The sequence below is a fragment of the Oncorhynchus keta genome, chromosome 34 (assembly GCF_023373465.1).
Source record: "Oncorhynchus keta strain PuntledgeMale-10-30-2019 chromosome 34, Oket_V2, whole genome shotgun sequence".
Classification (NCBI taxonomy): domain Eukaryota; kingdom Metazoa; phylum Chordata; class Actinopteri; order Salmoniformes; family Salmonidae; genus Oncorhynchus; species Oncorhynchus keta.
In genome coordinates, this window is record NC_068454.1 from 55,280,329 (window position 1) to 55,308,152 (window position 27,824).

Here is a 27,824-nt window from a genome sequence, read left to right on the forward strand (position 1 = left end):
GAGGGGAGTGCTGTGGGATTATTTAAGATACTCTGTGAAGAAGTAGGGTTTCAGATGTTTTCGGGAAGATGGGCAGGGACTCTGCTGTCCTACTGGGAGGGTCAAGACACCTGAGGTGGCAGAATGGAGTGCTCGGGTTGGAGGTGTAAGGTTTGAGTACAGCCTGAAGGTAGAGAGGGGCAGTTCCTCTTGCTGCTCTGTAGGCAAGTACCATGGTCTTGTAGTGGATGCAAGCTTCGACAAGAAGCCAGTGGAGTGTGCAGAGGAGCGGAGTGACACGGGAAAACTTGGTAAGTTTGAACACCAGGCGGGCTGCAGAATTCTGGATAAGTTGCAGGGGTTTGAAGGCGCAAGCAGAGTCCTAGCCAACAGCATAGTCCAGACAGGAGATGACAAGTGCCCTGGATTAGGACCTGCGCCACTTCCCGTGTGAGGTAGGATCGTACTCTACGGATGTTGTAGAGTATGAACCTGCAGGAGCGAGTCACTGCTTTGACGTTTCCAGAGAACGACAGGGTGTTGTCCAGGGTCTTGCTAAGGTTCTTTGCATTCTCGGGGCGGAGGGCACCGTGGAGTTGTCAACTGTGATGAAGAGGTCTTGGAGCGGGAAGGCCTTCCCTGGGAGGAAGAGCAGCCACACCTTGTTGATGTTAAGCTTGAGGTGGTGGGCTGACATCCAAGCTAAGATATCTGCCAGGCATGCAGTGATGCGTTTCGCCACCTGGGTGTCAGAAGGGGGGAAGGATAAAAGTAGTTGAGTAGTTGAATGATAGGAGAGACCATGAGAGGATATGATGGAGCCGGGTGACTTGGTATACAGAGAGAAGAGGGCCTAGAACCGAGCCCAGGGGGACACCAGTAGTGAGAGTACTTGCAGATAGAGATCCTCTCCACGTCACCTGGGGATGGGGTCAAGTGGGCAGGTTGTTGGGCAGCCGGACCTCACTAGTTGCAGGGTTTCATCTGGAGAGAGAGGGAAGAACGCAGTCAAGGCATAGGGTAGTTCCATCCAGCCACCCTGATGCCTCTCCTGCTCCCCCACGTCTCAGGGATTTGTTATTTATAGAGACACTACTAATGAACACACATACTCTGAGGACACACACACCTAGCATGCACCAGCAGCATACCACCCTGCATCCCACTGCTGACTTGTCTCTGAAGCTGAGCAGGGTTGTACCAGGTTGGGAGACCAGATTCTACTGGAAGTGGTGTTGGAGGGCCAGTAGAAGGCACTCTTTCCTCTGGTCTAAAACAAAAAGTCTCCCACTGCCCCAGGGCAGTGATTGGGGACATTGCTCTGTGTTGGGTGCTGTCTTTCAGATGAGATGTTAAACGGGTGTTCTGACTCTCTGTGGTGACTAAGGATCCCATGGCACTTATCATAAGAGTAGGGGTGTCAACCCCAGTGTCCTGGCTAAATTCCCAATCTGGCCCTCATACCATCATGGCCACCTAATCTTCCCCAGCCTCCAATATTGGCTCATTCATCCCATTCCTCTGCTCAGTAACTCTTCCCCAGGTTGTTGCTGTAAATGAGAATGTATCGTGAGTCAACATACTTGGTCAAATAAATGCATGTGCACACACAAACACATACACACTCCCAGACTTCACTTGAGTGTACTGACACAGGTGGTCTGGTTGGAAGGTGAGCAAAGGCCTAGATTCAATCAGATCACGTGTTAACCGGCGATAACCGCATAGCTGATGTTTTGGAGGTGTCGGGAGGTGGAACCGCGTTGGAGCTGTCAAATGTGACCATTGTCACGAAGCCACACCAGTCCCACTCGCAATAAAAGTTCACAGCGAGACAGTTGTATAGAAATAATGAGGCTCAAAATTAAAATCATTAAACAAAATAATAAGGATTTATATCAGCCTAATGAGGGTGTAGATTACATCTCACATTCCAGTTAACAAGGCTGCATGGCTTCAAGATTTCTCTTAATGCGACTCCGTGCAACCAATGGCCATGTCCTCTTTGGGTATACCGTGAGCCTCTTGTGGATTTGACAGCTCTTACGCCGTTCCAACTCGGACACCGTCAAAACAATCAGATAGGCGGATGTTGCTTAAAGCGGATTGGATTGAATCGGTCCCTAAGTCGCTCAAATCGGGGGTTCATTCAAGGTTTGCGGTGTTGACGGTGTTGTTTATAGTTTGGAAGTGCCAAGGAACATGACTGAATGGCTGCGGGAGTGTGCTGCTCGGGTGATCCGGTCCATGGAGGTGAGGTGACAGAGACTGTATCTCAAGGCCTTGTTTTTAACCTATTTACTATCTATAGTACATACTGTACAGGAGAACATGATCATTTTCAGGCCGTTACCTATGAAGTGTGGATTGGCTTTCTAAATGGCTGAGTAATGTACGTTTTAGAATGTTTGTATGGCTACTGTAGGCGCTGGATATCTAGTCTCCTAGTCCCACCCAATTGTTAGCCTCTTGCGACAGACTGGCGAGCGCAAGGAAGATTTGGTTTCTGGGTTCCAGGATCACCTGTATGTCTGCAGCACATGTAGAGGAGAGGAGCTACAGTGTCAGTCTCGATTGCCTTGACTGCTGAGTGGGAGGGAGGGAGGGCGGGAGCACGCGAAGGAGGGAGGGAGCAAGCGAAGGAGCGAGGGAGGAGTGCAGTTCACGGCGGATATCCCAGCCAGTGTTTGTTTATGTCAGATGGATGTTATCCCCCCCCTCGTTATCCCCTTGGCAGCAAAGCAGGTTTTGCCACCGACAGCTCTATGGGAACCAGGTTCTTTCCCCTTCTCAAACACAGACATGCACACCACCTACTGGTACAGACTTATGTGGTGGTACATTTTTCCTCAATAAAGAAGCCAACTATGTACGACTGAGATGTGGTTGTCTCGCCTAGCTATCTTGAGATGAACGCACTAACTATAAGTAGTTCTGGATAAGAGCGTCTGCTAAATGACTAAAATGTCAAATGCAAAAAACACACACATACACACACACAGGGATTATAGCCTCCAGCTCAACCCTGGCTGGGTGTTAGCCACTGCAGTATGTGGACAATAGGGAAGTCAAATGAAAAGCAGATGGCAGTGGCATGTTCTAATTACGAAGTGTGTGTGTGTGTGTGTGTGTGTGTGTGTGTGTGTGTGTGTGTGTGTGTGTCCATTTGTTTCGGTGGGCAAGGGAGTTCTTGTACATCAGAAGGCACTGGCACATCCTTCTTAATTAAAGGGGGCAATCTGGAGTTGCTACATCCATTTTTGTAATGATAATTGAAGGATGTGTGCCCATTCGATTCTTGAAGGATGTAACTTATAAATGCCCCATGAGCTTAGTTCAACTCCGGTACCCCAGCATAACCCAAAATATAAGCTTGCTTGACTCTGTTTGTAAAGAAAATAAACTTAAATACACACTATATAGCGTCAAAACATCATTTTGATGTCCTGCATGGTCAGTCCTTGCATCCATTGCTCTGTCTGTGAATTTGAGAGTGGTTGCATATCTCCAGCCCCATCTCCAGGGGCGAGGAGCACGCGTTGTTATTGTTTCAACTGCTGATTGCCGCCTTAAGGGGCCTCAGGAAGTATTACTGAACATTTGTGTGTGTTTGTGTTTCTTCCTGTATGAGAGAGTGAGAGAGGTGGGGGATCAATGCTCTGGAGTAGTGTGGGTGTGTGAGTGTTTTTGTATTCATGTTTGTGTGTGACAGATTGTGGGGTTCTGTTTGTGTGTTCAGGGTGGGGGGGGACTCTGTTTATATGCCACCGTGTGGTGAACATTGAGTACTGCACTCTACAAACCATTTTAAACGCAACATGCAACAATTTCAACGATTTCACTTGAGTTACAGTTCAGATAAGGAAATCAGTCAATTGAAATAGACCCTAATCTCTATTTTACATGACTAAGAATACAGATATGCATCTGTTGATCACAATATAACTTAGGTAGAGGGGCGTGGATCAGAAAACCAGTCAGTATCTGGTGTGACCACCATTTTGCCTCATGCAGCGTGGCCAGGGACATCGAAGGTGAGCATTTGCCCACTGAAGTAGGTTGCGACACCGAACTGCAGTCAGGTCAAGACCCTGGTAAGGATGACGAGCACGCAGATGAGTTTCCCTGAGATGGTTTCTGGCAGTTTGAGCAGAAATTCTTCGGTTGTGCAAACCCTCAGTTTCATCAGCTGTCTGGGTGACCTCATGCTCCAATTGGTTTTGAGAAGGAGGCAAGGAATCAATTCAGATTCTCTCCATATATTCTTACTGTTTGGTATTTAGGCCAACACTGCCACCAATTGGTCATGAGGAAGCACAACACCCCCTTTTTCATGGAACATGACTCAATTCAACTTGTCAGTTACTATTTCAAGAAAATCTCTAGGCAGATTTTTTTTTTTTTTTTACCTTTATTTAACTAGGCAAGTCAGTTAAGAACAAATTCATATTTTCAATGACAGCCTAGGAACAGTGGGTTAACTGCCTGTTCAGGGGCAGAATGACAGATTTTTACCTTGTCAGCTCGGGGATTTGAACCCGCAACCTTCCGGTTACTAGTCCAACGCTCTAACCACTAACCGCTGATGCAGGCTCTCGGGTTCTGGCTTCGCTTTATTCATTTTTTTTGGGGGGGGGGGGGGGGGGCGTGCGTGCGTATCTGTACTTTACTTTACTACTTGTTTTTGTTGTTGACAACTTTTCCTTTTGCTCCACTACATTCCTAAGGAGAATATGTACTCTACTCATACCGTACATTTTCCCTGACATCCAAAAGTGCTCGTCACATTTTGAGTGCTCAGGCGGGGGAGCGATAGGGTCCAATTCGCGCACCTATCAATATAACATTTTGTCATCCCTACTACCTCTGATCTGGACGGACTCACTAAACACAACCGCTGTATTCATCATCATTAGCTGCTGCCCGGGCAGCCTGTCCTCTTCCTGGCGTCCAAACAGCAATAACACAACAGATGGCAACAAAAAACATTGTCTACATCGTTAATATAACAACACATCACACGGGACATTGTGCGCTATACAAATGTACACTGCTCCACCATCACACATTTACAATGTACAACGGTGTGTCTCTTTGTGCCACAAGGTGCTGTTTTATTGCTAGCTTGAGCTACCTGATGTGAAAGAGAGTTCGTCGTAGTCATTAGCCACTGTCTGTAATAATGCCTGAGTGTTGGAGTGTGCCCCTGGCTGTCCGTAAGAAAATGTAAATAAAATATCTTCGTGCCATCTGGTTTGCTTAATGCAATATAAAGAATTTGATGCATTTACTTTTTACTCAAAATGTATTACTTTTTTTACACAAGATACTTTGACTTTTACTCAAGTAATATTTTTCTGGGTGACTTTCACTTTTACCTTCGTTATAGAAAACGTCTCGAGTATCTTTACTTTTACTCCGGTATGACAATTGAGTGCTTTTCCCACCACTTGTTGAACGTTTCAGAGAAGTGACCAAACCATCTCTGTTCTGTTTTTCCTTCCACAGATGAGAAGCCTTACGTCTGCAGCCTGTGTGACTTTGTCAGCACAGAGTCCTCTGCCTTCCTGTCCCATCTACGTCTCCAGCACACCAGTGACGGCCGACCTATTCCCGACCCCAGCTCCAGCTCTGAGAGAGGCACCCCCAGTAGCTTCCCCAAGCTGAAGAGGGCTCTCCTCCACGGGCTTGCTCAAGCCTCTGCCCCCCACCCGTACCTCTCTGCCCGACCGTCGAGAGACAAATGGACCGCCGCGAGCAGTTCACCCACTGACTCTCACCGTGTTGCTCCTCTGGACCTGTGTGTGAGAGCCGAGGGCCACAGGGGCCCGGCCTCCTCAGCTCTTCAGCAGAAGGGCCTGCCCAGTCACAAGTGCTCCTACTGCTCCCACTCCACCCACTACCTGGAGGTGCTGTGGATGCACCAGACCGTCGCCCATCGCATCAACAGCAGCGCCCTGGCCCCCAAATGGGCCCTCCTGAAGAATAGCTTCAAGGGCCCCCGAGAGGGCTCGTCCTCCAGGAGACGCACGGGCCCTCCTCCCGCTCTGGATGGGAGGGAGTGTCCCCCATTGCCCCCTGTGGTGCGCACCCCCCGCACACGCCCCCCATCGTTGAATGGGGGCCAGAAGAAAGACAGCAGGGACAGGGCAGCCAGTCAACCCAGCACCTCTTCCTCCTCCTCCTCTGCCTCAGGCCCCCAGAGTGTGCGGCCTCCCAGGGCAGGCAGCAGCAGACAGAGAGGCGAGGCTGTGCCGGATCAGGGCCAGCGCTCTCGCTCCAACTCTAGGCCCAGGGTGGAGATCTACCCACGGGGAGGCTGCTCGACCGGCTCCCTGGAGAAGAGCACTGCAGCCGGGGCTCCCCAGCGACCCTCAGCCCCTAGCCCCAGTGTCGGAGGAACCACCAGGCTGGTGGAAAGGTACGTGTTGCCTCGGGAAGGCCTGGGATTCATGCTGTCCAGTAAACATGGCCTTGCAGAGTACAGCAGAGCCAGGAGCTCGCCTCAGCCCAAGCCCAAGCCCAGGAGTTCCCAGTCCCACACCCAGTCTCACCTGCAGTCCCAGGGCAGACCCAGGGCAGAGCGCCCAGCCCACAACACCACCACGGCAGGCCAAGGCTATGGAGCCTCCCACTCCCAGACACATGGGAGTGCTGTCCAGGTATCCTCCACCTCCTCCTCCTCCTCCTCCTCAGCCCAGCGTGCAGAGGTGAAACAGGAGGAGGCACGGGGGGTGGAGACACCAGAGCTGCCCATGGACATCCTCAGCTTCCTGAAGAGCTGCAACTCCAATGACCTGGCGACACTCTACCACCGCTGGGGCGCCGCCAACCCCCTACTGGACCCCACAGGTAAGAGCCAGGGCAGAGCTGTCAAACAACCGTAGGCCCTTTAAATAGATAGGAAAGTATGTTTAGCGAACTGCGCACATGACCTGGACACAAAATAACATCAAGAAAACAGAGGGAGCGTCCACTCATTGTTTGCCACTCTGACAAGATATCTTTAATGACTGTAAAGTCACCCTTTTCACAAACACTACTATAATATTCAGATATGTTTCTATTCAGTGTTTTGTGAGTAGCCTGTCAGTGCTGTGATGAGAAGGGGAGACAGTCAGAAGGGCAGTAGGGATGATGATAAACACGCCTCGGGATCATGTGTTTAGAGGAAAGGCCAGATGCCAGGAGATGTTGAGCAGCCCTTTTTTGGCTCGCTGATTGACAGCTCATATCACATGTGGTGGGCTGGCATCACTGGACTGGATCTACCAGAGGGACTGGCCCCTGAGGTGGTCACACACACACACACACATGCACGCACGCACGCACGCCTACACACACACACCATCTGGCAGAAGATGATTGATAGACAGGACGACTGGCCAGACTGACAGGGGCATAAATAACGAAAGGGAGATGCATTAAAGTGTGTGTGTGTGTACGAGCACAAGAGGTACTTTATATTGTAAAAAAGCTGTATCTGGGGCAGTGTGTGTTCTATATGTAGGGAGATGTGACGGCTGGTGGGAGGAGCTATAGGAGGACGGGCTCGTTGTAATGGCGGCAATGGAATGGTATGAATGAGCCAGTCCTCCTTATAGCTCCTCCCACCAGCCTCCGCTGGTAGGGAGTGATGTTATAACAGTGAAAGATGTGGCAGGACCTTCGTGGGTCTCTGTTCTGCAAGGCATATCTCCACTCTCCCGTTGACCTGTCGCAACTGTTTGGATCAGGGCTCCGGCTGATGATACTCTCACAGACGGGGGGAGAGAGAGAGGGGGAGACAGAGAGATAAAAAAAGAAAGAGAGAGAGATATGTAAAAAGAGAGAAAGAAAGAGAGCTACAGATATATATATATAAAAAGAGAGCGAGTGAGAGAAGGGCAGGGAGAGAGAGAAAGAGAGCGAGAAAGATTGAAAGAGAGGCAAAGAGCGAGAGACGTGACATAATAATTAACCCAGCAGCAGCTGCTTTAGAAATGGTGATTACCAAAACATCCTATATTTCCCCCGTATTCTGCTGCTACTTTCCTAAGGTCAAGTGGGCCTCTGCTTAAGACACCCAGCTGGCAGGCTTCTATTCCTCCCCATGTTCCAGAGAGAGAAAACAGCCTGGGAGGCAGACGTATGACATCGCTGTCACCCGTCCAGGTCGATACCGTCACGCTCCGCCTTAGCCCTTTGAGTCAGATGCTATAAAGTGACCTTTTTTGAGAAAGCCAGGATGTGTGTGTGTGTTGTGTGTATGTGTGCATTAGTGTGTTTAGTCCAGCTCACTTGTCTTTCATTAGTGCCTCGGCGAGAGAGAGAGAGGCTTGTGAGTCTGGCTGGATGTTTCCAGGGGCCAGGCAGGGTTAGGCCTGCCAGAGACACTCTCAGTCACCTCCACTCCCCTGTCACCCATACCACCAGCGGGCACCACGAGCCCAGGTACATGCCAAGGCAGGGCTGGGAACTCACCCCCTCACTCACTGCACACACCCCCGGGGCTTTTTGGCTGGCAGGGGAAGAGGTCATAGGAGGGGTTTGGTAGTGGCGGTGGTGGGGAGGAAAGGGAGTTATGTGACGATGGATGGACCAAGTTGGTCTCTCTCGTCTTCCTGCTGTCTCCCTGCATCCTGCATCACCGGATGACACGCCAAAGATCTTTTATATGCCCCTTCTGCACATGTACACGCGTACAAATAAACAGAACACTCTCACTCTCACTCTCACTCTCACTCTCACACACACACACCTGAGCGGGCACATCACAGCCGGGGCGTTTTAATTGGCTGTAATTTATGCGGCGGCCGTGTAGCTGTGTGTGTCTGCCTGTCAGAGCCTGAGATGATGCTGTGTGACAGCTGCAGTCTAACCCCTGGAGCTAGCCTCCCATAATGACACATTAGACATTACTAATGATGCTTCCCTCTCTATACTCTACTCTTCTCTACTAGAGTTGAGGCTAGCTCTCTCCAGCCAGAGACGAGAGACTAGTCTGACCATGTCTGTCGGTGGCCCTGTGTTTCATTCATTTACATCCAACCATCCAATCAATCCATCAATCAATTACATGTATTTCCAAAGTGCTTTTTACATCAGCAGATGTCACGAAGTGCTTACACAGAAACCCAGCCTGATACCCCAAAGAGAAAGCATTGCCGATGTAGAAGCACTGTTGCTAGGAAAAACTCCTTTAGAAAGGCAAGAAACCTAGAGAGGATCCAGGTTCTGAGGGGGAGCCAGTCCTCTTCTGGCTGTGTAGGGATTATAACAGTACATAGTTTACGTCATTTTATGTGTTGTTCCCTCGTATTGAATCCCTCCCAAATAAAACCGCTCAAGGGGAGAGTTCTGCCACCACCTGTCCTCTCTGGAAGGTCACGCCATCTCTGCCTTGACCTGTGCCGGTGGATATTATAACAGTACATGGCCATTTAAAGGCGAGATCGTTCTTCAAGATGTTCAAATGTTCATAGATGACCAGCCGGGTCAAATAATAAGCACAGTGGTTATAGAGGGTGCAACAGGTCAGCATCTCAGGAGTAAATGCCAGTTGGCTTTTCATAGCCGAGCATTCGGAGGTCGAGGCAGCAGGTGTGCACTTCATCTAGTTCTTCCCGGCTTTTCTCCCTCTTATTTTCCATCCTCCCATCCATCTCCACATCTTCGTTTTGGTCATCAGGTCTTTTGTGTGGATTTTTTATATTTTTTTCTCTCTCTCAATTCCCAATTTACCCTTAGTCTTATTTTATCACCGTGTCCCTGTTACCTCTCTCTTTCTCCCTTCCCATATCCTTCTCTCGGTGTCGTCCCGGATGACGTGCGTTTTAAGAGGACGTTTTAATCCGTGTTCTCTCTCTCTTTCTCTCTCTCTCTCTCTCTCTCTCTCTTCCTCTCTCTCTTTCTCTTCCTCTCTCTCTTTCTCTTCCTCTCTCTCTTTCTCTTCCTCTCTCTCTTTCTCTTCCTCTCTCTCTTTCTCTTCCTCTTCTTTCTCTTCTCTCTCTTTCTCTTCCTCTCTCTCTCTCTCTTCTCTCTCTCTCTCTCTCTTTCTCTTCCTCTCTCTCTCTCTCTCTTCCTCTCTCTCTTCTTTCTCTCTCTTTCTCTCTTTCTCTTTCTCTCTCTCTCTCTCTCTCTCTCTCTCTCTCTCCTCTCCTCTCTCTCTCTCTTTCTCTCTCTTCCTCTTCCTCTCTGCCTCTCTCTCTTCTCTTCCTCTCTCCTCTCTGCTCTTCCTCTCTGCCTCTCTCTTTCTCTTCCTCTCTGCCTCTCTCTCTTTCTCTTCCTCTCTCTCTTTCTCTCTTTCTCTTCCTCTCTCTCTCTCTGCCTCTCTCTCTCTCTCTCTCTCTCTCTCTCTGTCTCTCTCTCGTAGGGATGCTGAGGCCTCTGGTTCGACAAGGGGAATACGGTTGCCAAGAGTGCGGGAAGAGCTTCAGTCAGCCCAGTCACCTCCGCACACACATGAGATCCCACACAGGTAAATGGGGATTAACACACACACACACACAAGCAGGTGTGTATACAAATGCACATGTGTATATGTATGTGCGCACAAACACATATGCCTGTACACACACACACACACACACATACATATACAATCACATATCCAATACTGAACATCATTAACATTCAACTACATTATTTGTTCATTTGCGCTCCTCAGCCTGTGGGTCCATTCTTTGCCCTTGACCAGGATAGCTGTCTATAGCTTTTTAAACTCATATGATTTGCTGACCTGTGACAAATAGTGTACGTTATTAATCACGTGCCAGATAGAGAGAAGGAATTGTGCACGCTAGTGAACTGTAGCATTTGTCCATCATGCCAACATATGTCTCCATTATCATGCATCCTTGTTCAGCCGCCAAACCAGTTATTGTGCCTCCTTGCTCTCCTTTGTCCTCTTTCTCCTCTCCTCTCTGGTCGTGTCCATCAGTGGGGGGCAGCTGTAATAGTGGTAGACAGTGAGATAAGTAACTTCTTTATGGAGAGTGTGAATGATATGCGGCACAGCCATTGATACTAAGTGACAGGAGCCAAACGACAAGTGATGCAGAGGGAGTGTCCCCCCCGTCCCCCCCCCCAGCATCCACTGTAAACACACACACCCTACACACACACACCGCACAAACACACACATTGCACAAACACACACACACACACACACAGAGAGTGAGCTGTAATTAATGTTGTCACCGATGGTTTTCTTCAGCATGGATGTCATCCCTCACGCGAAAGGCCAGTCACCCCGAAGCCTCCCATTAGCATGTCGGTGTCATATTAAATCACTGCCTTCACTCCACCAGGTCTCATCATCATCATCATCATCACCATCATCATCATCTAGTTCCACTCTGCTCTGCTGTTGTTGTGTTTTCTCTCTCTAACTAACTGGTTGTTGCTGTGGTTGACGGTAGCGTTTGCTAATGGTGATGCAGGTGAATGGAGACTTATTTTTTAACAAGTACCCCCCCCACCTCCCAACCCTCACCCTCCTTTTTCCCCACAGTCGTGTTTGATTATAACGGACTCCGAGGTGCTGACGCTCAAAACAACTCCTCGGAAGCTCCCAAACAAGTATGTTGCTCCCCTAGATTCACATTGGATTGCTGCTTCCAGTATCCTCATGCCCGTCAGTTTTGTGTGCATGTGTGTTTTCCTGTGTATGTTTGCATGTGTGTTTTCCTGTGTATGTTTGCATGTGTGTTTTCCTGTGTATGTTTGCATGTGTGTTTTCCTGTGTATGTTTGCATGTGTGTTTTCCTGTGTATGTTTGCATGTGTGTTTTCCTGTGTATGTTTGCATGCCTGCATGTTTGCTGGTGCTCATGTCCTTATTGTTTTTACTCATTCTGTCATTTTCACTATGAGTTATGTGTCCTTCCGGAATCATCCGCTTTCAGACTCCACATATTTTGTGATGTCACCAAGTCACTAGAACCATAGACGTCAACAGTTTGGGTAGTCTGTCCCTGTGTGAAGGATTGGCTCTGAGAACACACAAAATGTCTCTTTTCTCTCTGCATCAGATGAACGTTTTCTGAGAGAAAGAGAGGGGGGGAGAACGAGAGAGGGTTGGGTGAGGTAAATCTCCTCTGCTTTGACATTCGGAGAGGGCCAGGTCCGCAAGCCGCACCTCCATCTTAATGAATCACCCGTCCGCAAATGTATCGCGACGCTATGAATGATGGGCGAAGAAACAGCGCCGGGGTCCAATTAGATGTAGTGTTGGCGGTGCTTCACGGTGACGATAACCTTTAGTGTAATTTAGTGCACCACTCCCATCCAGCCTCCCTCCCCGCCTCGCTTCCTAACAGGGCGACGGTGTCCTAGAGGTGCTCGCTTTCCGCTCACGTCTCAACCTGCCCGCCTGATCGCCTGGCTCTGCTTTTAGATTCTTTTTTGATTCATTGTGTATTTTGTTTTTTGTCATTTCCCTGATGATGATGATGTACGATAACGCACATATTTTTCTGCCTCTTCTTCAGGTAAGAGAGAGGGAATGAGAGGTTGAGGGCAGAAGGAGTCATTTGTTTTCCCCCATTTTATATTCTTCCATTTATCATAATGATAATTAGGCGCAATTAAAAGGCATTTTCATTTGTTTAGTTCAGGTGTGCCGCTGCTTATTTATGTGATTGGCGCCAGAGCCCGTTTGTGGGTCAGTCTAATGAGTAAAGCGAGTGGGTGGAGCTGGCTGACTTGAGGGAAAGAGAGAGAGAGAGAGAGAGAGAAATGAATGGTCACAGGAGAGGAGGGCAGGTTCATGTAGGTTAGAAAAGAGGAAAGTTGACGTGTTGCTTTTGGAATCAGGTGCAGTATATTTTAATGGTTAGACGTCTGTTGCCATTAAGTTTCATGATTTGGGGTTAAATTTGTTTTTGGGCCTGTTTGTGTTATAACTGTGTGTATGTATACAGGTCTGTGCTGTTTACCTACAGTCAGTCCCAGCATGGTTTTCATCATTCTATGTATTGTTCCTTGTATTAAATCCCTCCCAAATGAAATCGTTCCAGGGGAGAGTTCTGCCACCACCCGTACTCTATGAAAGGTCATGCCATATCTGACCTCTGTGTGACCTCTGACCTGTGTGTGTGTGTGTGTGTGTGTGTGTGTGTTGCTGTGTGTGTCCCAAAGGGGAGAGACCGTTCCGATGCCGCCTCTGCCCGTACCGAGCCTCTCAGAAAGGGAACCTGAAGACCCACGTCCAGAGTGTCCACCACGTACATTTCGACAACGCCCAGTATCCTGATCACAGACCACCGGGACTGGACCACGATCAGGTGGAGGAGCCGGGAGACAGGTTCTCACCCAACACCACCGACCCACCGCGACCTAATAACAGACCCACCAACGTGACATCCCCAGGGCCTAAGATAGAGCTGGAGACTCCATCCATATTCCCAGCCCCTCCCCACAGACAGCAGAGAGAACTGAGAGCTGTGTCAGAGACACCACCTGACAGAGTGACATCAGCGTGAACTCACCCCCGTTGCCGTTTTGGTTTGAAATAAGACCAGGATTATTTGAAATGTGTTTAAAAAAAGAAAGAAAAGGGTTTCTTGGAAAGAGAAGAAAAATCGGACACTGTGCAAACAAATGCTGTTTTTTTCCCCTCTGCGGACCCATGGGCAAGGACGGCATGGCGGCGTCCCTATAGCTTTCCGTTTTCCTATTTTTTCCCCATTTGATTTAGATTGTGATGAAATGGTTTTGTGCATTCCTCAGGACACTGATCCCTTAAAAACACACGGCAGAAAGGAGCAGCCAAGTTGGCGATGCTTACACTGACTGAACTGAACACACTTGGCTAACCCTCCGATTGCAGCTAACTTGACAAGCTTAAGACGGTGTGTGTGTGTGTGTGTGTGTGTGTGTGTGTGTGTGTGTGTGTGTGTGTGTGTGTGTGTGTGTCATCCTCTCGAGGACCACTATAATGAGTCCAGTATGATTGGCTGAAGTGGAGTGACCACTACACGATCTGACTCCGAGGCTGTTTGGCCGGTCATTAAGGAGAGAGAGAGAGGGAAGGAGAGAGGGCTAATGACAGTGTGAGAGGAGGTGCCTGCTTTACTGCTCATTAAAAAGAGTGTGCGCTTTTAATGGGGGGTATAAACGAGCGTGCGGTTTTAACGGTCGTTCAATTATTGTGGAGGAGAAGAAGAGGAGGCCGTTTTTTCTGATCCCTCTGATCCGAGCGTAGTCCTCCTCCCACACCCACACCTCCAACCTCAAATTATACCCACTTACTGAAACCTCTTAGCAGGAACAAAGTGGTCGGACTGTTTGGTTCGAGTTGCCCTTGCTCTCCTTTCTACTTGACTAAGACGAAACCCCTAAAAGCTAGTCCTCACAACAGTGGCTTTTGAGAGGTCAGGCGTCTAGAGCTTTCAGGGAGCATTGATGAAGACAGTGTTTTGCTTCTGATGGCTGCAGCGTCGTCGTAGGGTTGCTGTGTGTGTGTGTGTGTGTGTTTGTGTGTGTGTGTGTTTTGCCCCTTCTTGATTACCTCTGCGTATTAGACTCCCTTTAGACGCTTTGCATACTACCTCCTTTGCAATAAAAGCTTGTTTTGGTTTTTGTACGGCTCGGTGTGAAGTGAGGACCAAAGCCATGCTTGCATACTGTATATACGATATAAGGAGAGGCTTCACTGTAACCATATGTGTGATGTTTTCTTTTCTCAAAGTTGCCCTCATAAAACGCCTCCTGGATTAATAGCCATGCCTATGACTATTGGATTACATTGAAATGTAAGTACCTGGGTCCTGTTTGTTAGGGCAGACACCAAAAAAAAAAAAACATTTTGCAACGGGAAACAAAAATGAGCGTTTCTGATTGGACAAAACCAGATGGGCCCTCCCTGTTTCAGTCCACTTTCCTCCGTTTGGTGCCTAATGAACACAGCCCAGGTGAAGTGACGCTCTAATAAGTTAGTCATTCTTGTTTTGGTGCAAGGATGCCAACATGTTCGTTCAGACAAGCAGACGATTGGTCAGACGGTCTTTTTGAGCAAACGTTGTATGCACGCAAGGCCGCGTGCACTGTACATGACACTGCAAATGTCCAAGTGTGATACAGAGAGCCAGAGACAGATAGGAAAATAATGAATAATTATCAGCTGTTTAGAATAATATTTTTGTGTGTGTGTAGGGGGGTCAAAGATATGGAATTATTGTCATGGGATATAATACTGTCTACTTTGAGACCTCAGTAGTAGTTTTTACATGAACACAAGATGAAACGATTTCTGTGCCAGTTACTTGGTGTGGTTGGTTGAATATGTATACAGCTGTGTGCTTGAATATAGCTACACTTACTGTATGCGCATATTAACGATGAGGATAGTCAAATACTTGAAGCGGATAATATAGCCTATCAAGTAGTGTCCTTAATAATTAGTGCCCTTCGATACCGTTGTACAGAATGACCCTTTTTAAGATGAACTCCTAAAATACACATTCGTACTCCTAAGTGTGACTTAGCAGATATGAGCAAACCACGCGGGAGTGAGAGAGTTGAGTATTTGTGCGTGCATATGTAAGTGTGTCTGTCTGTATTTTAATCTTACCAAACCCGTTACAGCGTTTAGATACCAAATGGCATTTCCGGTGCACTTAGACTAGGTTACTGCTTTAACACGTTTAACTGTCTTCATTTCATTCAGTCTTTGACTGGTTAAAGTGGTCCAGTTCAATGTCACCTCTGGTTTTTAATGATTATTATTCTATTATTATAGATATCAATTATTTCATTTTCGTTTTGCTATGTGTTTTTTTTTTTTAATTTTTAGGCGTTTGGGTTTGTAATTACACTGCTTCGTTCAGTTTTCGAATGGAAAGGCGCAGAAATATGTTTCATAAAGAGTGTGTTTTTAGTCTCTCTCTCTCTCTTTACTTAACAAAACGAGGACTTGTTCAGTAGATTATCCAAGGGTGCCCTCCCAAAGAACTTGGTGGACGTCGTTATTTCTATTTGGTTGGGGTTTTAACAAATCCTCCCAAGTCGTGTGTGTCTGTTGGCTTTTTATTTGTAATTAACTACATTGTCATTTTCCTGTAGATGACACTGTTTGAAATGTATCTGGTTGACAACTGTATTTATTAGTTACAAGGATCAGAGCAGAAGCAGACAGGAGTTGATTTATTTGATTCTTTTCTGATTAGTTTTTCTACTTTGTTCTCACTGTCCCCGATGTGAAAGCTCTACCTCGTCTGAGGCCTTCTCAGTTCTGTTAAAGTTTTGTACATCGTTGCAGAAAATGTCGTGTCACCATGTCCACATTAAATACACAAAACATGGCACCATTCAACCGGTTTCATCAGTCTCCCTTCCTCGCATGTGACAGAATGAGCAGCATCCTGTAGGGGAAAGAAGTGTAAGTTGTGCCATTTATTTAATTTATTTTTTACATTAAGGATCACTCCGTCAAGGGAAATATAGTTTTCTTTCTAACAAAGGTATCTACATATATTTCAGGATGTTGTGTATCCCTGGAAATAATCGGAATTCATGTAAACATTACAGTTTTGAAAATATAGCTTGTCCAATAAAGTGGTCTCTTGGCACAACTTACCCTGGGTATGGGTTAAGATGCCTACAAATTCTTAGACTGAATGAAATATTCCCACTACCTTTTTAAAACCATGTCTATGTTTATTTCCCAAATTCAATTCGACATCACTTTTTTTTGTCTTGTAATCATTTTAAGCATAATTTAACACAGGGTTAACACCTAACAGGCACTATTTAAATACACTTTGAACATCATTCCAGTGATAACGCCTTGCATTACACCTGGGGAGAGAAAAAAAAACCCACTTCAATTTCCTCAACTTGCCATTGGCTCAACCGTTGGCTAAATTTAGCCCAAGGCCACTTACCACAAGGCAAACATTTTGACTATATTAGCCCACGCAGCTACAAGGATGGACAAGTAACCGGAAGGTTTGCGAGATCAAATCCCCGAGCTGACAAGGTAAACATCTGTCGTTCTGCCCCCTGAACGAGGCAGTCAACCCACTGTTCCTAGGCCGTCGTTGTAAATAAGAATTTGTTCTTAACTGACTTGCCTAGTTAAACAGGTTTTTAAAAAACCCCAGAATAAATTCGTTTTTGAACCTGACTTGCTTACCACTTTCTCCATGTGGTTGCTTCCTTCACCAATTCCATGACATGATTACCATTTAACGTTTTTGTCAAATCATTCATTTTGTGTGTGGTTCCTTAGAAACAAGGGTTGTTCAACTTACCGCTTTATCTCAATTTATCCCACTCTCCCCTACAGGTCCAGAGAGGTACTGGGTCATGTTCATTAGGCACCAAATGGAAGAAAATAGGGAAGAACTACCTGAACTTGTCCAAAAACAAACACTCGTTTGCATAAGGTTCTAAAACGTTTTTGTTTTGTTTCGTGCCTTAATGAAAACGACTATTCAACTATTCTTATAATACAGAGAACTGACTTTCGACTTAGTAACATTAGGCAGAAACCATTTTCAGATAAAAGTATGGTAGTAGAATAAGAAGAAACAAAAATACCTTTTCAGGGGTTGACCATATTTTTTTATGAACCACATGTGGCACTTGAAATTAGATGTTTTCTGACACGTGTGATGAAAGGCCCAGTTCAGTCAAAATTAATTTCCCCTGTGTTTGATCAGTGTTATTTCCTGATAGTTGCTGTTTGAAAATACAATCTACACAGGGCCTTCTAATCAGAAGGTTTGCTTGGGTGGACGTTTCGGCTTGCCTGGTGGCATCACCAGGTGGTAAATTGGTGTTCCAAACCTCTCTGCCAGTAACAACTAGTTTTCCCCTCTCCACTTAGACCACTCCCAGACACACCTAGCAAAATTCTTGCTTGAGCATTTCTTGTTGTTGCTAAAAAAGCTATTTCTGCCAATTTTAATTAAAAACGAATACAGTAGAGGTACTTAATACTCCGAATGATTTGATTTAAAAAATGGCTGCATTTGGCCTTTAATGTGGAAAAATAGCTTGAGCTTGTTTCTATTTCTGATCTTTTGCCTAGTTACGGCCAAAGTCCATTTGAGGCGATGTTCAAAATTGGACTCCCAGTCTCCCACCCACCTATTGCAAAGACACACTGACTGCCCTAGGACTTGACAGACCTGCTCCTCACTTTTACCAGTCCTTTTCATGTACTAGCCTGTGACTGTGCTTTGAGACCTAACTGACTGAAGGACTGACTGACTGAGTGGTGAGTGACAGGTTTTCCCAGAGAACATGGCACATGACGTTAATGCCAGTGAGGCCTGCAGGCCGGTGGAAAGACAGAGAGACAGCAGCTGCCTGTCGCTCTCCCCCCTCCTCAGTAACATGACGGCCACGCAGGCAGCACTCACTGAGAAACCTGTTCCCTGACATCTCTGCTTTCTGTCTCACTGACGGGGGAGAGAGGGAGAGGGAGAATCAACCTTCAGGCAGCAGACTCCATTTTGATGACTGATATGATATGTGCCTTCTGAATAGATTTATCCATTTGAATGTGAATAAACTTGTGAAATACAGTTTTTGCAGGGTAGAGTACTACAGGGATTATTAACTTGATTCAGCCGCTGGCAGATTTTCTCTTGAGCGGATAGTTGGGGGGACGGAACATCATTACAAATCATTTGTAGACTGCAAATTGACCTCAAGAAGCTCAAACATATCATATTTTACTAAAACATAATCATTTCAACCCTTGCTTACATTTGTTTACGATCACGTGTCTATATTATGTTAAAAGTTAAATCACTTGGAGCTGATTTCTTGGAGTTTTTACAGGCTTTTAAGTCCAACCATGAAAAATAAAGACAAATTGCCAATTAAAACCACCTATGGAAAGAACTCATTAGGCCTATATTTTATAAATGTTTGTGATCATACAGTCTGTTTTCACCCCACGGACAGACGCAAAAGATCACGTTTCCCTTTACAATACACAGCTCGGACCTTAGTGGGAGTATTACTGTATGTACAGTATACCTCACAGCTCACACTCACAGCCATATCTTCAGTGCTCTTTGCTGCTGTTCTACTATGTAAACATGTCTGCACCGTCTCTTCAGCTCTCCTATGTGTCTCTTGTCTCTGTTGTGGCTGTGTCCGGGGGCATGATCTGAGCCTGCCATCAGAGGGCAGCATTCTGCTCTAATGGTCACTAAACTACCATCTTCAGGAGGACAAGGGCCACATCGAACACCAACCCAGACCAAATGACACTTGTACTGTGTGAGGGTGAGTGAGTGGGTGGGTGGGTGGGTGGTGGTGGGGGGGGTCTAAATAAACTTAAAACACACACTCACATACACAGAACAGTAGAGCTCTGCTCGGGAATCCAGGCAAAAGGCCAAACACATTTTACAACACTTCAAGTGTCGGCGACACGAGAATGCCCTCTCCACCGAGAAATATGTAAATATTGCACTAATCAAAGGGTTCCGGAATCGCCAAATGCCACAGAAAAGGTTATGACCTGGAGCCTGTGGTAATAGGAGAGTGAAGGCACTCTGAGGGGGGGAGGTCGGGAGGGAGAGGGGGTCAGAGTGACAGCTTCCACAGGCACCCCTCCTGCCTGAGGAGGACCTTCACACGGTGACCTCTGCCCCCTGTGCCTCCCTGCGCCTCCTGCAACTCCACCAACGTTGACAGTAACGAATAGAAAGGGGATGTATATGTACCACAAGCAGAAAGAGAAAAGAGAGGAAGAGAGAGAAATGGAGAGCGAGAGAAATGGAAAGAGAGAGAGAGGGGGGGAGAGAGAGACGGGGAGAGAGAGAGAGAGAGAGAGAGAGAGAGAGAGAGGGGGGGGAGCGATGCAGAGCCCTCTGTGCACTATGCATAGGAGGACTGTGTGGACATCGCTTTCGTGATCTGTCAAATAAAATGTCATGTTTGTTGTTTTATTTTTCATGGATGGATGTTTCAGACTTTGTTCATAAAACTCACAAATACGGAATTGTGAATAGTGATTATTTCTTATAGATATATCAGTCTGTTTAATAGTTTTACCCCAAAGCAAACCCATATATAAGCAACTATATACAGCCCTGTCCTAAAACACTGCAGGGTACTAAATTCTGAGACAGAATCAGGAAATACATACATTCCAGTCATGTAATTTTTTCTTAGGCGGGATGAATTATTTTTTACACTGACGTGATTGGTCTTAAATGCCCCTGGAACCTTAAAGCCCCAAAAAAAGGAAGAGAAGCCTGAGTGGAATTATTCAAGGGAATGACATTCTCGTGATGACAAGCTCAAGAAAATAACCTTGAGCCAGCGAACAATGAGCAATCAGCCGCCAAAGAACGTATGTGTTTTTTAACACCACGTGTCAACATCATCGGTTTAGCGCTCTGGTTCGTTTTATATCAATCCTGACAAGAATTCAGTTGGATCTTCAGTATGCAAATGAGAACCTATTCTGTCCCCCCCACCACACACACCCTCTGCATGATTCCCTGGACAGACCATGACATTTAACATAGCCTTCACTAATTTGCACTTAATAGCCAAAAAGTGATTAGAATTAACATTAATGACATTTCATATGTCTTCCCCTCCACATTCATTTCCCCCTTTTCTACTGATACTTAACCAGCTAATGCTTATGGCTGCTTCTTCCTACAGCTTAAATTTAATGGAACACTTTTGGCAGAAATCCTTCAGTCGCTTTAACTTTTTCTCTCTCTCTCTCCCCAACAGCCACCCTGCTTCTTTTGAGGAGTAACAACAAGGAAGGAGAAGTGAAAGACTTAAAGCGAGAGATTGTGGATTGTAGTAAAACCCCTTTTAAGTTTCAAATCTATTCTGTAGGTCGCAAACTCTTCACCAATTGGCATCAGCGTCGCCAGAGATTAAGAGCGGGGTCTCGCTTTCTCTTGTCTCTTCTGTGCACATCTCTTAATTTTAGCTTCCGCTCCCCCTCTTTAAACAAATGCTGTCCGATACCCTTCGTCTTCAAACTCCAACCCTGCGGCATGCCTATAGTCTTCCTCTCAAAGCCAAATCACACAATGGATATAATAGCAGCGGAGGACTGCTGCCATGTGTTCCTACTCATTCTTAGGACTGCACAGAAAGAAGAGAAACATGGACATTGAGCACTGAGCAGCCAATCCCTTCCTGTGTCTTGGCAGTACCATGTGTTCTTTGTGTGTAAGCCAAACGTGCAGATGAACACATCAGCATTGCCCGGTGACTGAGTGTCAGAGCAGGAGACAGCGAGGACAGCAGCTGAGCACATCTCCTCTTGTTACATCTAATCTCTCTAACTGGTCACTCTCCCCTGGGGGAGGGAGAAGAGGAGAGGTGGAGGGGTGATACAGGGGAGGGAGGGGGACGGGGGAGAGGTGGTGGTGGGTGCTCATGGGTAATGGCAGGGGAACTGGCGCTGACGGACAGCCCAATCTCCCGCCTGGACAGGCTCAAGAGAGACGTGTCACTCTCCTTAGGCACCCGGGCTGGCCGAGCCGCTACAGTGCTAAATGTATATTGGCAAACTGTCCGTGCCAATGCCATTAGCCAGCAGACTTAAATTCCCCTGTAATTTTCCATGGGCCCCTCGTTATTGGCACCTCTGACGGGTTAAGTATTTGAGTCCAGGTTCAGCTTTAATGGATGACTGCATGGTGGTGGGGAGCAGGGGAGAGACTCACGATTTCCCCCCCCAACCACTCTCTGTCTGCACGTCCCAATGAGACAATCACTGACACTACCCAGCATCCCTCATTACACCAACAGAAGAGATCTAATGGAGGAAACCAAGGGAGAAACAGAGGAGATCCGGATTGGACAACCCCCTGTTTCTTCTTGACTTACTGGAACCAACTGTCTCCTCTCAAAACTAACTACACTGAACAAAAATATAAACACACAATTTAAAGTGATTATCTATGTTTCTTGAGCTAAAATAAAAGATCCAAGAAATGTTCCATAAGCACAACATTTTTTCCTCAAATGTTGTGCGCAAATTTGTTTACATCCCTGTTAGTGAACATTTCTCCTTTGCCAAGATAATCCAACCACCTGACAGGTGTGGCATATCAAGAAGCTGATTAAACAGCCTGATCATTACACAGGTGCACCTTGTGCTGGGGCAATAAAAGGCCACTCTAGTGTGCAGTTTTTTCAAACAACACAATGCCACAGATGTCTCAAGTTTTTAGGAAGTGTGCAATTAGCATGCTGACTGCAGGAATGTCCATCAGAGCTGTTGTCAGAGAATTGAATGTTCATTTCTCTACCATAAGCCACCTCCAACGTCGTTTTAGAGAATTTGGCAATACGACCAAACGGCATCACATCCACAGACCAGATGTAATGGTGTCGTGTGGGTGAGTAGTTTGCTGATGCCAACACTGTGAACAGAGTGTCCCATTGTGGCGTTGGGGTTATGGTGTGGGCAGGCATAAGCTACGGACACTGAACACAATTACATTTTATCGATAGCAATTTCAATGCAGAGATACTGTGAGGCCCATTGTCGTGCCATTCATCCGCCGCCATCACCTCACGTTTCAGCATGATAATGCATGTCGCAAGGATCTGTACACAATTCCTGGAAGCTGAAAATGTCCCAGTTCTTCCATGGCCTGCACACTCACCAGACATGTCACCCATTGAGCATGTTTGGGATGCTCTGGATCGATGTGTACCACAGCGCGTTCCAGTTCCCGACAATATACAGCAACTTCGCCAAGCCATTGAAGAGGAGTGGGACAAAATTCCACAGGTCACAATCAACAGCCTGATCAACTCTTTGTGAAGGATATGTGTTGCGCTGCATAAGGAAAACGGTGGTCACACCAGATACGGACTGGTTTTCTCATCCACACCCCTACTTTTTGTTTTAAGGTATCTGTGACCAACAGATTCACATTTGTATTCCAAGCCATGTGAAATCCATAGATTAGGGCCTAATGAATTTATTTCAGTTGACTGATGTCCTTATCTGAACTGTAACTCGGTCAAATCATTGGAATTGTTGCATGTTGCGTTTATATTTTTTGTTCAGTATAATACCAATACCAAATAGGCAAAACTGGTTGCTAAGCCTCAATTTGGTGTCTTTTATGACTTTATGGTCAAGTTGTATACTAGTTGTATTAAGAAGGTTTTGTTGCCATCTTTTTAGCAACAAGAAAAAGCTGTCTTTATTGAGTTGTAATCAGTGGCATTTTTTAACAATGTAACCTTTATTTATACAGGTTTTTCTCATTGGATAAAAACTATTTTTCAAGAGCGATCTGGTCCAACAGCAGTAGAGGGAACAAAGTTTCAGACAAAAACAACTTACATCGACGAACACAACATTGAACAGAACTATAGACACACATACAGTACACTCAATTACATAATGCATAAAGAAACGCAAACGTCGTAACTAGAAAGCAGCTGACCTAAAGACAATTACACTCTTCTATGATAGTTACATCCACCAAGGTGACGAGATCATCACCTTTTCAAATGTTCAGGAGAGAATTCCAGGACCACAGAGCTGAATAATTCAAACTATTTCCAACATGACCTGTTCTAATTCTTGGTACTGTCAAAAGCAAATGAGAATGGGACCGTAATTGATATTTATTTACTGACCTGCTTAAAAAAAAGAACAGAGATAATGTGACATTTTACCCAATATGGACTTGTAAATCTGTGTATTCATGGTGGCCAAGGGAAGCCAGGCTTACCCAAATACTGGTTGAATAAAAAAATACAAATGATAACACAATTATTCATTCTCCTCTCTGTGTTTTCGTAATTTCCCGTACATTTGCAAGTGGCTGAATCTCACTGGAGAAATCATCTGAGCGAGGGAAGCGGCGCCTCTCTGTCTCAGTATGTGTAGCCCATGTGACAGGTTCTATGTGGAACAAAATAGTATTTGATTGACGCCAGCAAGCGTTTGGCCTCGCTTGATAAAAAAAAAAGCATTGAGCTGAGCTAAACTGTGGGTTGTCCTGGTGCAGCAAAATGCCCCCCAACGGAGGCCAGTTTAGATTTGGCTTCGCACCAATCAAATCACATCCTAAGCAAAACTTCATCATTGTCAGATAAACCTGTCTGTTTCCGGTCTGCTTGTGTCGATGTCCTGCAGTATCTAGCTTGCTAAATCAGCCCTTGCCTAAGCCATGGATGGAGATGTGCATTTGGATTTGTGGTTTTGACAATGATGACGACTGTGATTCTGATCTAACCATAAATTAATATGTTGTGCCACTGGCCTAAGACATCTGAAGTGCAATATGTAGCCTAGATGTAGTCCCCAATATTTTACAACTTTCATAAGCATGCACACATGCACACACACACACAGAGAAATCAGTACCATGGACAGCCACCATGCTACTTAGCAACATTCATTGGACTAAATTGTTTTTGGTATTTTCACATTTGTTTTCAGTGTACTAAACTAAGCATGTACTGTATAGCCTTGTCGATGTGATGATGTTTAAATGTTTAAATTGAAATGGGGCTGGAATATCAGAGGATTTACTCCTGATGTCTTTGTCCTGACTTGCAGAACCTACTTAGTTCTAAATCAGTAGTGTTTTAGTAAACTGTGGAAAACAGCAACTTCCATGCTGCAGGTCACATAACTGTTTGTTACTTGGAATGTTTGCTTTGTGGACTTTGCTCTCCGGGATTTGTGATGAAACAAACGTACGCGTGGTTGAATTTATTCCGCCATTATGTGACTGTTGTCATTTTGTTGTCACGGCCTTGTCGTTTATCACGGTGGCGTATGAACGAATGGGCTATAGAGCAAACAACTCAATTATCACAGCATAAGTTGTAATGTGCCTTTTTTGTTGGCTTGGCTTCCCCACTGATTTTGTCTTTACCTGCATAACAGAGACCGATTGGTTATAATCTGGTTACAAGATGTCTTCATAACCTGAAATCCAATGTACATCCATGTTGCCTGCTGTGTAGGGACTAGGAATAGAACTGTCCCTGGGTTAGTGATTAGTGAAAGATCAAATACACAAATCCCACCAATGATTGCCTGGCAATACATACACTATGAAATCATTATTTACAGAGTCTTATTAGAGGCTAAAATACATGTTAAATGTCATATCATCAACTATAAGACGGGTCTATTGTGAATTGTAGTCCTATAGATGTTTGAAACTAAACAGATGTATCTTTCTCTCCCCCTCTCTTTTTTTATTTCTCTCTTTCTCTCACTCTCCCTCCTCTCTCGCCCCCCTCCCCCGCCCTGTTCCTATGACATTGCCCACAGTGTGCTGCTTTGCGCCAGGGGAGTAGGCTTTGTCAGGGCTAAGATAAACAATCCACGGAGGTAAATAAATATATAAATAAACAAGAGCAATTTAGGTCTATTGTAATTTGTATAACGTTTGACAACCTTGCTGGAAAGTTTCACCCCAGAAATGCTAAGTACTCCCAGCAGGAGTCAGTCAGGGAGAAGGGGCTCTTTGGTTTTTAATGTATTCCTAGGCTGCCGAGAGGCCTCCAAAACGGCAGAGATGTGGCGATGACATACACAAGCATATCTAAAGCTAGGCACTGAAGGAGTGTTGCTAATGGGCCTGTTTTTAATGAGCCAAGAAAGAGGAAGGGAGGAGTGACCCGACGAAGGTGAATCTCCCTCCCTCCCTCCCTCCCTCCCTCCCTCCCTCCCTCCCTCCCTCCCTCTCCTCCCTCTCTCTCTCTCTCTCTCTCTCTCTCTCTCTCTCTCTCTCTCTCTCTCTCTCTCTCTCTCTCTCTCTCTCTCTCTCTCTCTCTCTCTCTCTCTCTCTGCCTCTCTCTCTGCCTCTGCCTCTCTCTCTCTCTCTCTCTCTCTCTCTCTCTCTCTCTCTCTCTCTCATACACACACATGCTAATACTCAAACATACACACACACACAAGTGTGCTAACAGACACATATGCACCCCATGATACCATCAAGTATCATCAAGTATTCTGACGGCTTGCTAGAGCACTGTAAAATGTGTTGGAGCAGTGGTCTAACCAGCATGCTCTGGCTCTGAGCATCACGACTTCTCCCCCAGTGCTGGGCAATCATTTTCCTTTGTTTTTGTGAGAGACGTATTTTGAAACGTCTGAAATCAAAGTCTATTTCTAGTGATCAGGCTGCATCACAACCATTCAAGCTACAAGTTGCAGAAGATGCTTCTATTTCTTTCAATTTACCATTCCCATTAGTCCAACATGCATCCCAAGATGATGACACCCATTTCACTGGTGTTCAGTCATTTTTAGCTCCATTCATTTTCCAGGTAGAAGAGAGATGAGCTCAACATGGTGCAGTTCTCCAGATGACCAAAAGATGGCACACTGTGGTAAGAGAGTAGCCTGTAGCCTACAGTATACTACTGGTAGGACTGAGGCATGTGCTACTGTTGCTGTTACCGCTCTGTAGTTACATGTTCGGAATGGTGCAACACTACAGCACGCTCAGATAGAAATGCGTCATGTAGAACCAACCCAATTGTCTGCCATGTAGAATACGGGAATCATGTCCGCTCTGGTCATTCCATTTCTATCTGCAACATTCTGACAGAACTTTTGGATGGAAATGTACTGCGTAGAACAAAGCCGATTGTCTGCCATGTGGAATAGGGGGATCATGTCAGTTCTATTCTTTACATTTCTATCTGCAACGTTCTGAATGTTTCACCTTTTTGAACACACCGCTGGTTAGGTTTCATAGAGGAAGAGCAAGAGAAGCACTTGATGTGAACAGATGTAATGTGTACATGTAATACCCTTGCCCCTGTTGTTTAACAAGCATGGCTGCTTACACAGTGAAGGACTGGAGGTCATTCTACCATGGCATTGAGGGTATTCTTTATCTAGACACTGGCACAGTGCTTAGAGCGTTGGGCCAGTAACCGAATGGTTGCTAGATCGAATCCCTCAGCTGACAATGTGAAAATATGTTGTTCTGCCTTTGAACAAAGCAGTTAACACACTGTTCCCAAGGACATCATTGTAAATTTAAAAATGTTCTTAACTGATTTGCCTAGTTAAATAATTATATATATACTAGTCCATTTCATCTAGAGAGGAGTATAAGTGTTATAGTTTTGAGTGCACACGTCACTATCTTATTCGTCTTTCATATAAGTGAATTTTCAGTGTCTCTAATTTAGTTATTCTAATCCACCCCAAAGAGAGGAAAATGTCATTCTTTAATTGAAGGTAATATTTTACAGTGCCAGTATCTTGTAATTCTGATGTACTCTTTGTATAACCTGATAAATAACATAGTTTTATTATTATAAAATGTATCAAAAATCACATTCTCCTTTTAAATGGCTTTTTCCTCCATTGTCCAATTAGTTTTATCGAAGCACAGCTTCTGTTGATTGCAGTTTGTAATTTTTCCTTTTTAGACAGCCAATTGTATTTGCAGATAGGGATGATCGGAATGTCCCCATTAAGTTGGGTTAATTGCATACGGACTTGGGATTTGGGAATCAGTACATTATCACTGGCAGAAATATAATGTGTGGAATGTGCGCTCCTTTTGCTGTGTCGGTTCGTCCACTGTGAAGATTTACAACAGTGGTGCTGTGCTGTCTTCTTAGCACATCAGTTAGAAATAGAACCAAGGCAACAACAAAAAAATAGTATTTTTATTATTTTCCTACAATTCAATCTAATTTCGTAATTTTAATGAACCTTCCTTTTTATAATTAACCATCGTCGGCTATATTTATACAGTACTATCCTTCATAAACGTTCGTAAATGAAGCCTCTCTTATTTTGCATTTTTGAATGCTGTCACAGTGTATCTAAGCAATGGGTTTGTGGTGAGTGCAATGATCGTTTCCCACAGCCTGACTACAGCTATTCTGTCCCCAGTACACCTC

The 27,824-nt window shown here is 45.6% G+C and overlaps 1 protein-coding gene across 3 annotated transcripts in view; it reads left to right on the forward strand.

The window, feature by feature from the left end:
* Positions 1 to 21,271, forward strand: part of LOC118367301 (zinc finger protein 516-like) — a 59,660-nt gene extending 38,389 nt beyond the window's left edge. The window contains exons 3-6 of one of the 3 annotated variants that reach the window (XM_052494110.1): positions 5,488 to 6,831; positions 10,334 to 10,438; positions 11,474 to 11,541; positions 20,679 to 21,271. In XM_052494110.1, coding sequence (XP_052350070.1) covers positions 5,488 to 6,831; positions 10,334 to 10,438; positions 11,474 to 11,541; positions 20,679 to 20,696 — 1,535 coding nt within the window. In that variant the 3' untranslated portion in view covers positions 20,697 to 21,271. Of the gene's footprint in view, positions 1 to 5,487; positions 6,832 to 10,333; positions 10,439 to 11,473; positions 11,542 to 13,100; positions 16,276 to 20,678 lie in introns of those variants that run through there. The other 2 variants (XM_052494109.1, XM_052494108.1) reach the window with 2 other exon arrangements.
* Positions 21,272 to 27,824: the final 6,553 nt, after the last annotated feature.